General features: G+C 43.9%; 1 protein-coding gene across 1 annotated transcript in view; it reads right to left on the reverse strand.

Annotated features, from left to right (window-relative positions):
• Positions 1-12,746, reverse strand: part of TBC1D9 (TBC1 domain family member 9) — a 120,845-nt gene that overhangs the window by 9,288 nt on the left and 98,811 nt on the right. Inside the window, exons 14-16 of the mRNA XM_080797137.1 lie at positions 8,471-8,569; positions 8,256-8,324; positions 3,946-4,186 (exon numbers count right to left, since the gene is read on the reverse strand). Of these exons, the coding sequence (XP_080653263.1) occupies positions 3,946-4,186; positions 8,256-8,324; positions 8,471-8,569 (409 nt within the window). The remainder of the gene's footprint in view (positions 1-3,945; positions 4,187-8,255; positions 8,325-8,470; positions 8,570-12,746) is intronic.

Here is a 12,746-nt window from a genome sequence, read left to right on the forward strand (position 1 = left end):
CACGCTTGAACCCACCATACCATATGTAAAAACCCTAGCTAGTTTTGGGTTTTGTGTGTGTCTGTGTGTGTGTGTGTGTGTGTGTGTGTGTGTGTGTTTTAAGATTTTTTTTATTTTGAAGTAATCTCTACACCCAACATGGGACTCAAACTCACAACCCCAAGATCAAGAGTTGTATATTCCGTCAACTGAGCCAGCCAGGTACCCCTGGGTTGTTTTTGTTTTTGTTGTTTTTTAAATAATCACTTCTTACAATTTAGGATTTCTAGTTTACCCTTACCAATTTGTTTTTGCTAATCATTTCTGCCTGCCCTATTTTTTAAATCTCATTTTGTCATCTAATGTTTTGGCCGTCTCTCAGCTTCATGCAGCCCACACATCAGCTGAGTAGGCCTCTTATCTCTCTCTCTCTTTTTTTTTCCAGTTATAAAACTGCCAGGGTTGGCCTTTATTGAGTCAACTTCACATAGGAAGTCATTCTTTCAGATCCTTAATACTCAAAATATCAGACGTTAGACTTTAGTTGGAAACTTTGGTGAGCAATATTGGTCTTTTTTTTTTTATTTTAACAAGTTTTAATTTGGCTTTCTCCTTTTCTATGACCTCAGTTGCTGACTGAATCCAGTAGAGGGGGATGAAGAGTAATCATAGTAACAGTAATAACTAAGCCTTTTCAGTCAGGCACTGTTCCAGGAACTCTACTAGAAGTATTTAATTTAATCCTGACAGTAACTCATTTGCAAATGAAGAAACGGTCAGAGGTTAAGAATCAAGCCCCATGCACTAGAGAACTCTCCCCTGAAACTGATTTCATTAACCATCCCACATGGTGGGCAGTGTTCAGCCAGTCACCCAATCACCAACTTCAATATACTCCTGCCTTTTCGGTTTATTTTTTTTTAAGGGTTTTTTTTTTTTTTTTTAAGATTTTGTTTATTTATTTGGCAGCAAGATACAGTAAGAGAGGAAACCCAATAGTGGGAGAGGGAGAGGGAGATGGAGAGGAAGAAACAGACTCCCCTGCTGAGCAGGGATCCAGATGCAGGGCTTGATCCTAGGACACTGGGATCATGACCTGAGCCAAAGGCAAATGCTTAACGACTGCGGCACTCAGGTGCCCCTTGCCTTTTTGGTGTATAATGAGTTTTCTGTCAAATGACCGGCTGCATCATGACATATTTAGAGATTGCCTTTCAGCAACACAACTGGAAAAGGAGACACAGCTCATTCGTAGCTTCTGATAGTAATCCTTCATTTCTAATTCCATGTAGACCATCTGTTCATGAATTTCTAGAGGGAACTTTCTGGGGACTGGCATTAAAATTACTGATGCATCTTTTCCCAAAATTCATTTTTTAGTTTTTAAAGGCTGAACAGAATTTCTCTTTTTTTTTCTGTCTCTAAAACTAATAACTGACCCACATAACTAGCAACAGTTCTAAGCATTCTCCCAGTATCTAGGGCGAGGCTTACTTACTTTGCTCAAGAACGCGATTGCATTCCGAGGAGCCTAAATACTCTTTCCCAGTGTTTTCACTATCCCGGACAGCTTTTGTTTCTTGAAGATTTTAAAGGGAATTTTCCTTACTGGAGTCACCGAACTTAAGTTAAATATTTGTCTCTATCACTTTCTACATGCCACACTGGTCTCCTTTTCCTCTTTATCCTTGTCCAAAGCTAATTTTTAAAAAAATCTCTTTTTGATAGCCACCAATCTGGTAATAAGTAGTTACCTTGGGGTGGAAAAGATGAAAAGAGGGGCAAAGGAGCCTTTAGCCCTGTTTGGACTGTTTCTTTTCTCTCTTTTTTAAGTGGAAGGTACTTATGTGCGACTTGTGTAATTAAAAAGTGATAGCTCCCCCTTCCCTAAAAAATATCCTGTTGCTGTCGTCAGCACAGAGTAATGAAAAAAGGGTGAGCGATCCACACAGACATTACTGAATCCTGGGCCTAGCAGGTGCGAGCTGTGCCGTTCAGTTCAATAAGAGGTTAAGTATCGACTCGCTGAGAACTAATATCCCAGCAAGTTATTGAACCTTTCGGAGCTTTCATCTCTTTAACTGAAAATGGGGATGATAACAGTAAGCAGGTGGGTAATAAAACATTATAGTGACAGAACAAACTGTGCCCCTGGAGTGCCTGGTTCCAAACTCCAACTTCGTAGTAGTGCACCCGAGGCAGATTAAATGTACATAAAGCATTGGGTAAGCACCTAGAGAAGAGTAAATGCTGGGTAAATGGTAATTACCATTACTATCTCCTCAAAAGGCCCCTGTTTGGATTTAGTGATCAAGTATAAGTTCTAAAGCATCTGAACAGCATCTGCACTTAAAAATGGCTAGTTCTGGGGCGCCGAGGTGGCTCAGTCAGTTAAGTGGCTGTCTTCGGCTCAGGTCATGATCTCGGGGTCCTGGGATTGAGCCCCACATCTCAGCAGGGAGCCTGCTTCTCCCCCTCCCCCTTGTTCGTGCTCTCTCTCTCTCTCAAATAAATAAAATCTTTAAAAAAAAAAAAAAGGCTCGTTTTTCCACGTCGCCCTTTAAGCATATACATGAGTGCTTTACACAAATAATTTTTTCCTTCCTCAGGGCATCTCAGCTATACCCCCTTGACTTTTTAAAAACCATCAGCTTCCTCTGGCCTCTAAGCCCTCTAGTCATTATTCTTAAAGAGTTAGAGCACTTTTTTGGCATCATGGTTGGCTCTATGACCGACCCCTTCATCTTTCCTAGGGCATATCGTTTTAAAGTACATGGCCAAGGTCACAGAGTGGCACGACTAGAATCAACTTTTTTTCCTTCTCTCCCTCTGGCAGCCTGCCATAATGCGCACTACAACCACAACCTCCTATCTGGCAGGCCAGGCTCTACTATGCTATAGATCTTCTGCTCAGTTACAAACAGAGCAAGAGTTCAAAAGAACACAGGGCCGTCCTGCTAACGCAGAATCAGGGTCAGGGAGGCCGACAGCCAGAAACCACGCCCTGCTTGTGAGATGGGGTGTTCTTGCTCGTGATGGACCGTCCTCCAGGTTAAATGGGGAGAAAAGACCTCCATTTAGACTGCAGCACTGCTGTGGTTTCTTCAACCCTTCATTAAAAACATTATGAAATTTTTTAAATAAAATTTTATGAAATATAATGTAAATATAGTTTTTGTCAAAGAAAAACAATCCACCCAAATATTTCTTTTTCTCTTGTAAAGTTATCATGGCCTGTGGTTTCAGTGTTTAACTTGGCATTTTACTGTCTTGCAAATTCTCTGATGATGTATTTTAAGTAGGGCTGAGAACTAACTCATGTAGAAGGCAATGCTTTAATCATAGAGTACCTCCATTCACTAAAAAGAAATGTCAGCAGCAGGGGTGGCTGGGTGGCTCCGTCAGGTAAGCGTCTGCCTTCGACTCAGGTCATGATCCCAGGGTCCTCAGATCGAACCCCTCGTCGGGTTCCCTGCTCAGCAAGGAGTCTCTTCTCCCCTTCCTTCTGCCCCTCCCCCCAACCCGTGTGCGCATGGGTGCATGTGTGCACGCTCTAATAAATAAAATCTAAAATAAATAAATAAATAAAGAGGCTGGGACGCCTGGGTGGCTCAGTCGGTTAAGCGGCTACTTTCGGCTCAGGTCATGATCCCAGGGTCCCTGGATCACATCAGGCTCCTTACTCAGTAGGGAGCCTGCTTCTGAACCCTCTCCCTCTGCCTGCTGTTCCCACTGCCTGTGCAATCTCTATCAAATAAATAATTAAAAAAAACAAACAAAAACCAACAGAAAACGTCACTGGCAGTTTGCAAACCTTAAAATGTGTTCCTCTGCCCTAGAAACCCAATCTTTGGAGGCAAGGTGGGGCTTGGGCCCTGAGGGCCGCTCCCAGAGCCACCAGCAGTGGGGCCGGTGTTCCTGCCCCATCGGTCCCCTCCAAAGTCATGCAAAACCGTCTCTGCTTACTTAGCCCAGAGACGAACTCCCGGAAGTTTATCAGAGAGTCTCCATTCTCATCTAATAACTGGAACAGGCGGGAGGCCAGCACCTCCGAGTGGGTTCCACAGGCCCAGGGAAAGAGGAGAGCAAACATCCCCTTGAACTGCTCGAAGTCAATGCGATACTGTTCAAGGTAAGGCAGGCTGGGGTCGTGCCGGTCCAGTGCATTGCTGCTCCCGCCCCAGTAGCAGCTGGTGAGATGCTCCGCCTGGAAAAGGGAAGAACAGGAGGACTGCTGGGGTTGCGATCTCACAGCAAATAACAGGAAGAAAGGGCCCTGCCTGACGTTTGGAAAAGGGCTTTCGGGCCACCCGTCAACCCGTGTGCGTCTCCTGGGGTGCGGTGCTCTGGTGTCAGGGCTCCTTGTCTTCTCCTTGCTCTACACAGATCTCTGCCCGACCATCCTACTAATTCCATGTGGACCCCCTCTGCAGCTTCCAGCTGGTATGGAAGGTCCAGTTCCATTCCTGGAGGCAGGTGAAGAAAGGGACCGCCCCGCCCACCCCACATCCCTCTGTGTCTCCTCCTCACACACACACTCACGAGCATTTAAAAAAATAACTCCTGTGAAAATACACACAATTTTGTTATTTAAAAAAGTTAGATAGAATGTTCACGTGAGAAGGTTCTGTAATTTAATCAGACCACCATGTTTTCTAGGTGAGGATGAGGAAGCCCAGAGGCCGAGTGGCTCTCAGAAGGTCAACGCATTCCTCAGAGCAGAAGCATGATAATATCGGGGGTTTCTGAATTCCTAGTTCACTGTCCCATGTACCCCCTGAGTCTTGGTCACTGAAGTGACATAAATAGCATAGTCACAGTACTCAAGCTACAAATATGTTGTCTTCTTATTGCGCACATCTGAAAAGAGCTCTAGAAAAATTATGAGTAGGAACCCCCAGGGTAAGGAGAATAAACCTCTGGAAACAACAAAAAGCTTCCTGTTTCTGTCCTTGGAAACAAGGCAGCCTCTTATTCATGAAGTCGTATTAAATCTGGTGGATATATGTACCCATTCTAGGAAGACCACAAAGATAAAACTCGTAACAGAAAAGCCCAGAAGGACACCCCTCCCCTGACATTTCCAGTTAGCTCTCGATGGTAGATAGGAGAGATGGGAGGGGCATGAAAAGGAGGACTTTATTTTTACTTTATTCCCTATTGTACTATCTGAGTATTTCACAACAGTAACGTATAAATATTGCAATAGAAAAAAAGCGCTCTCAAATCTGATCTTTCCCCCTTGCCTGGGAGTTGTGTAAGGGGGGAGTCAGTCGTTGTGTGTGGTACTTCGATTGTGCCCTCACTTCGAAAGCAGCAAAGCCCAGATGTCTCTTCACAATTGTTTACTGGGAATCACAGCTAATGAACGAAAAGAGAGAGAAGTGGGAAGAGGCAAGAGAGGAAGGAGGAGAGGTGGGAAGCAGAGCCAAAGCCAGGTTTCCCCCACAAGGCAGCCTCTGGAGAATGAAGGAAGCGGTCGGGTTTCACCAGGGCTTGGGGACTGCATTCCTGGTGATGAGGTCAGAGGGCGGGGCTGTCAGAGGGAGGCGAAGCTGAGATCAGAGAGGCCAGAGGCCGCAAGGATTGAGCTGGAAGGGGATTCCCGAAAGCCCTCAGTTGGGGCGGGGCGGGGGGGGGCAAGGTGGGTGATCCCCCCCTCCCCAGGGGTCCTCTTTACCTGAGCTATGGATAAAGGTTGCCCAGAGCATTTCCTTCTAACTAAAGCATTCAAGTTACTCTGCCACCAGGCTTGAATGTGGGTGCAGGCACTTTCATGGTGCTCCCAACCATCAGGAGAATAAGAGCCTGTTCCTCGATTAGCCCCCATACTCTGTCATGTGGAGACCAGGGACACGGACGTCCAAAAAGGACCAAAGGATGTATTTAGAGAGTTCAAGATAAACTAGGGCAAAGGGGCCTTGAACTACATTTTCCATCAAACCTGCCTCAAGGTGGCAGCCTTTGCACCTTGTCCCTCCAAGTTTAACTTTTTAGTTTTTTATTATTATTTTTTTAAATTTGAGTATAGTTACATTAGTTGCAGGTGTAGGCTGAGTGGCCTGCCAAGTTTCTGAGCTCCTCAGGAAAGGACTGCATCCTTCCTTTCTATCTGCAGAAACCCCCCCCACTCCACCCCGGAAACTAGCTGTTTGAAGGACTAAAGAGACTGGCAGAGGGTCTGATGAGTACCAATGCCTCAATGTTTGTTCTAGTGATTTAAGGCCAATTAAAGTGTTTCAAAGACTCAAAAGAGAGTCCATAATTGAAGTTTTTATCTTGGGTTCCACAGTATCTAGGCTCCTTCCCAGCCCCGACACCGAGTCTTGGATTCTTTCTTGGGGAGCTGGGCAGGTTTGGGGAACTCCTGTTTGTGAACACAGGCTTAGGGCAGGGCTTGGAGTCTCAGGACAGCGTGTTTTCTTCAGGCATATCCTCAGGGTCCACAGGACACACCTGATACCTGACGGTGTGCAGACCAGACGGTGCAGGAGTGCCCAGGTAAGAAGTCATGGCTTCAGCAAACTCCACATCTGGGACTTGCACACAACCGGCCTCATCCTCCTTTCCCGGGCGTCCCCCAAGGGCAGCCTCCTCTTTCTAATGTCAATGTCCTTCCTGTTACCTGTTCATGACCCTGCTGCCTCCAGCTGCTACTCCCACTTCTGTTCACTTACCCCAAAGCCCAGCTCTATCCCCTACCACCCCACCAAGCACATTTCTTCTGGTCCTCAGCATCAGCATCCCTTTAAAATCGGATCTTAACTGGATCCTTATATCTTTTTGTTTTTGATCCAGGTTGGCTCATTGCATTTTTCCTTTGTGAAACCAAGAGGGACACTTTCTTAGGTATAACCAGCTTATACTGAGCAGTTAGTTAAGGTGTATGGATAAAATATGAGTGGGCTGGCACACTAGAAAGACTTCACCACCAAGTGCCAAATGGAGGCCGGTGGGGGAGGGGGTGGGGTCCACTCTGCCAGGCTACACGACGGGCATCACTAACCAGCTGTGAGACCTCAATCTCTTTGCACCCGTATCAGAAACAAGCAGAGATTATGCTAGATGAGTAACTGATCACTCATTTATCTATTCAACACACATGTTCAGAGCACCTGCCAGGCAGAGACACTACAGTAGGCACCAGTGAAACGAGAAGAAATAAAATAGTGGTGGGGCTTCTGGGTAGCTCAGTCAGTTAAGCATCTGCCTTCAGCTCAGGTCATGATCCTGGGGTCCTGGGATGGAGCCCTGCATCAGGCTTCCTGCTCAGTGGGGAGCCTGCTTCTCCCTCAGCACCTGCCCCTGCTTGTGCGCCCTCTCTCTCTCTCTCTGACAAATAAATATTTTAAAAAATGCTGAAAATATAAAATAAAGGAGAGGTGCTCTTCAGTAGCTAACAAGCAAGCAGGAATATTAGCAAAAACATTCTCAGCTATCACACCCTCTGATTCTAAGAGCTATTAGTATTCAACCCAGATCTTTGTTGTTTTATGCTTCCTGCTATCTTTGCAGTCTTCCAGTCAAGTTTAGCTCTGGCAGTAAAAGGCACTACAAAAAAGCAGCTGCCCAATTAGAAATCGGGATAAACATGGCATCAGCATAAAAGACATCTTTTTAAAAGTTTCTCTTGCTCACTGCCACATTTTTGCCTATGAGGTTGATAATGATAGTTAGGACAAAAGTATTTTTTTCTAGAAGAAAAAAAAATCTACTTTGTTTTATTTACTAATAAAATGTTTTTGTCATTCAGGACTAAGATTGGTGTGGACTGAATTATGGAATGAAAACCACAGAAATTTAACCAACCAGCTTTTCCTTAGACAGTTGTACAGCCTTATTCTGACTCTAGCTACATAGTTCTTTTTCAATGTGCTTTAACATAGCTTAAGATAGGAAAGCTCTAAAGGTGCTTTAATACAGCTTAAAATTTTAAAAAAAATCACAATTTACAATAATTTCAGGCAGCATTTAAACTCAATTGCCATCATTCTCATGAGTATTATAAAGTAATACCCTTCTTGGTCAAGTCCAAGGAAACAGCTAAAATATTACATGGAGTGGAACAGAGCTACCACATTGGCTTAAATGACTGTTAAGAATATGTTTACTTCTCATACTAAGCATTCCGTTTTTTTACTCTCAGCTCTACGTATTTATGCATTTTGATCTTCATGCTGCCCCTTCAATTTAACAGAAAAACCTAGAACTAACTGAATCATTAAACTGAACTCTTTTATTCCCCTGGCTGTACATGGATTTGCTTTGAAACTCACCTTGAAAAGAGCATAGAGTTCTTCCAGCTCATCAATGGTAAAGGAAGTTTCCGTCACAATTGTTCGGACCTATAAGAAGGGAGACACAATGAATCACACAATTTCAAAGATATTATATTGGAAAAGTTCTGATTTTCTTTTTTTAAACCATCTCAGTCTGTCCAGCAGGAGTTTATGGAGCGAGAAGGGCACCTGCTGTTTTTCAAAGGACTTACCACGTTCCGTTTCGTAGTGTCCTCCAGCGTCTGGATCACCTTCAGTCTCTGTTTGAATCTCATCTGCTCAATCAAATCTGCCCGGATGGTTCCAAATTTCTAGAAAGGAGCAATAGTGGTATTTCTGAGAAATCTGCCAAGGTACATAGTATCATAACTGCAAGATTTATGGAGACACAATCCAGATATAGAGAAGACATTTCTTGTGAAAGGACAGGCATCCTAGACTATACCTTCATTTATTTTAAAAACAATTTATTTGAAAAACAATTTAGCCACCAAAGTAAATGACAGGAAATTCTCATGCTTCTTAACTGAAATACATGTCAAAGTCAAATGGGTCTTGGTCAAATTGATAGCACTTAATAGGGAAGAAAAGGTTAAATAAGCCATTTGTGTAAGAAAAAAATGCTCCAAAGGAAGAATTTGCTTGACAAGAACAAAGGAAGTATCTGAAGCTTACTATTAGCCTGGGAGGTCAGAAGAAATGTTTGTGTGAGGCTCCCTGTTCCTGTTCTCCAGCTCAGTAGCATTTGTCCTCGGTCAGAAACCCACATTACCTCTGGATGGCAGACACTGTGGGCTAGCTACCTTTCCAAACTCCAAAATGCCTCCTATGACCCGAATGTTTGTTGAATGAAACTTCGAAAGCCAAACGAGACTTTCAATCTGAAGACTGAGAAAGAATATACAGTTTTCTATCTCCTAGTGGTGCAAAAGAAAAATAAAGAAGTTCTGCTTAAAGCATGAAGCGTGACCCATGGAAGCAATGGCTGCCATGGTTCAACACACTGGAAGGATAAAGAAAAAGTTGACAGATAATATCAAGTGTTGACAAGGTTAGGGTACAACCAAAACCCTCATATGTTGCCGCTCAGAGTATCAATTGGTACAACCATTTGGGAAATCTGTCTGCAGTATCTACTAAATCTGAGTAGATATATATACCTACGACACACCAATTCCTAAGTACCTCCCCGCAAAAGTATATATGTTTTTACCAAAGACATATGCCGGAATAGTCACAATGCCACTGTTAGCCAAAAGCAAGGAAGTACTAAAATGCTTGTTAACAGCAGAGCAGATAAATAAATTGTGGCATTATCACACAATAGATTACTACACAGCAATGAAATGAACCATTCGAATAAACCTCACAATCATAATGTTAAGCAAAATAAACCAGAACCCAAAGAGCTCATTCAACCTAAATGGAATTACACATTTGTGAAGGATGTTCAAATGCAAATACAATTAGCCTACGGTATTAAAAGTCAGGAGAATTACTGACTTTGATGGGTGGACGGTGACAGAAAGAGGACACAAAGGGCATTTCTAGGATGCTCGTATTGATCTGGGTAACAGTTATAGGACTATGTTAAACAGAGGGTTTAAACAGTGTCTATGGACATCTGTACCACAGAATCCTACCCAAGAAATAGGATTAAAAAAAAAAAGTATTTTATACAAAATAACTAGGATGAACCTCATAGAAATTATAATGAAGAAAAAAGACATCTCAAAAGACTGCATATTGTGTATTTTGTTTATGTAATAATCATGAAATAACATTATTATAGAGAGACAGAACAGATTAATGTGTGCCAGGATTAGCAATAGGGTGAGGGAAGGGTGGATATGGCTATAAAGGGTAATATGAAAGAGTCTTGTGGTGATGGTACACTTGAGTATACTTGAGTATCCTGACTATTGTGGTTGTTAAGCAAGGCTATGCACGTGACAAAACCGCATAGAGCTACACACACACACACACACACACACACACACAGATGCATATGTAACTGGTGAGATCTGAATAAGGTTGTTTGGATTGTTAGCACTGGGGTGGGGGGGTGGGAGCTGGGGGAAAAGTGCTCATGACTTCTTTGTACAATTCTTTGTTACCTCCCTTGAAACTATAATTATTTCTAAGTGAAAGAGTGGCTTTGAAGTTATGGTGTAACATTTTAGGACAGAACATGATGGATCAATCTGAAAAGTGATAATCAGGGAGTTGAGAAATTACCGTTGAGTTTAAGAATACATCAGTAGAGAGAGCGCTGCGTTTTTGAAATTATGAAATGAGGACTGGCGTTATCTAGCCATGGCAACTGTGAGACGTACCTAATGGTTGTCACACAGACTGGCAGTTGTCTTCCCAATCTGTTCTCCCTTATGTATATAATTCAAAATTTCAGCGAGCACCCAGATATTCAGCGAAAGACTGTATTTCCCACCTTCCCCTGTGGCTTGTGGCCAGGTGACTAGATCCTGGCTAACAGGATGTGAGTAGAAACTTCATGGACAAGGGCCCATGAAAGAAGCAGAGCACACCCACCCTCTATCTCCTTCCTGTGGGGATAAGACATTTCTTAAGAGTGAGTAAGAAAAAGCCTGGGTCCCTGATACCACTGAGCTGCACACCAGCCCTGAGCCACCTACACGGACTGAAAGTGAGAGACAAACAAATTTCTATCCTGTTTAACTCTATTTTGGAATTGGTTGTTAACAACTGCCTAGTCTGCATTCCAAGTAATACAAGATCTAACACTTATAAGCTGCTTCTTCGAGTGCCTGGCAAAGTTTATGGTTCTGTCTTAATTCCACTTAATCCCATCCTCCGGGTTCTCCTCATTCCTCACTGGCTACTTCTTCTGTCTCCTCTGCACAATTTCCCCCTCTCTAAACCCTGGGGAGCTCCAGGGTTCGTCTTTAGACCTCTCCTCTCTATCAGCACCTACTCCCTGGGGACTCCCAGTCACTGCTGACCCCCTCTCCTGTCACCACGCTAGTTTAAGCCTCTCTTGCTCTTACCACAGCCTCCGAACTGATCTCGCTCCCTCGAAGCCTTGCACCTTTCTATTCCTTCCACAAGTAAGAATGTTCTGTCTAAAGCCTGTGTCCAACGACACTATTTTGCTGAAAACACCAGGTGCTTTACAGCAGGTCGAATTCCAAGTCTTCACTAAGGCTGACAAGCCCCACACGCTCTCCCTGCATCAGCAGCTACCTCTCTAATCACTTGCCACCAGCCCTTTGTTCCTTCCTCCAGTCACAGCGGGCTCCTGCTGCTCCTCAAACGTGTCATGCAGGCTCCCTTGCCAGCCGGGGCCTGGGAGCTGTCTGACCTCTCGACCTGGAATGTGCAATCCATGGGCTTGCTTCCCCATGTCATTTGGATCCTGGCTAAATGTCACTTCACCAGAACAAACCTTCAGAGAAACAGCACATCTACCTTTTACTCTGCTGTGCTTCTCCTTGAACTACTATTTGACCTTATGTTTGGTTTTTACTTCTCACACCTATACCGCGCTCCCCCCCGACCCCTGCTCACTAAATGAGAGCAGACGCTGTGTCCCCTGGAGCGGAGGACAGGGCTGATTTAGTAAGTGTTTGACAAAGAGTCGCTGAATACATTGAATCCCCAAGATAACACCAGGAAGAAAGCGCTTTCCTTCTCCCATTTCAGAGACAAGAAATCATAAGTTTAACAGAAACGATTAACTCGCCCGTCTACAGAGCTGGTGAAGTGTTCACTGAAACGTACATGCCAACGGCAGAGAGCTGGGGCTACTTCAAAACTGGGCCATAGTACGCCTTTGATTAACAACGAGAAAGCATTGTTGTGAGACAGAAGGAAACTCAATTTTATTGTACCTACAACTGGCAGAGCCATTATAGGTCATGTCATGGGCTCCTTACCATAACCTTGTGAGTTGGTACTGTCATTTCCATTTTATAGATGGGAAAACCAAGGTTCACAGAGGTTAAATAAGTGACCCAGAGTTCCATAGGGGCTGAGCCGCAAGTCTGAGGTCCAGACACCAGGTTCATAACTCCACCACCTACCATCCTCTCTGACGGTAAGTTCTTCCCTGTCTCTGTGTAGATCAGAACATAGATTTTTGGAGCTATACAAACTCTGATTCAGATTCATGTTCTTTGACTAATTAGTTGTTGTGACTCTACATAATCCAGTTGCATCCTTTGAACCTCAGTGTGTTACTCTGTAAAATGAGATCCTAAAACTGTCCTGTACAACAGCTGTTAGAGACAGATGTATTAAGTACCAATATAGATGTATTAAAGTACCAATACAGGGACGCTTGGGTGGCTCAGTTGGTTAAGCATCTGCCTTCAGCTCAGGTCATGATCCCAGGGTTCTGGGATTGAGTCCCCTGTTGGGCTCCCTGCTCAGCGGGGAGCCTGCTTCTCCCTCTCCCTCTGCCCTGCCCCCTGCTCACGCTCTCACTCTCTTATAAATAAATAATAAATA

This window comes from Martes martes, assembly GCF_963455335.1.
Source record: "Martes martes genome assembly, chromosome: 2".
Lineage (NCBI taxonomy): Eukaryota > Metazoa > Chordata > Mammalia > Carnivora > Mustelidae > Martes > Martes martes.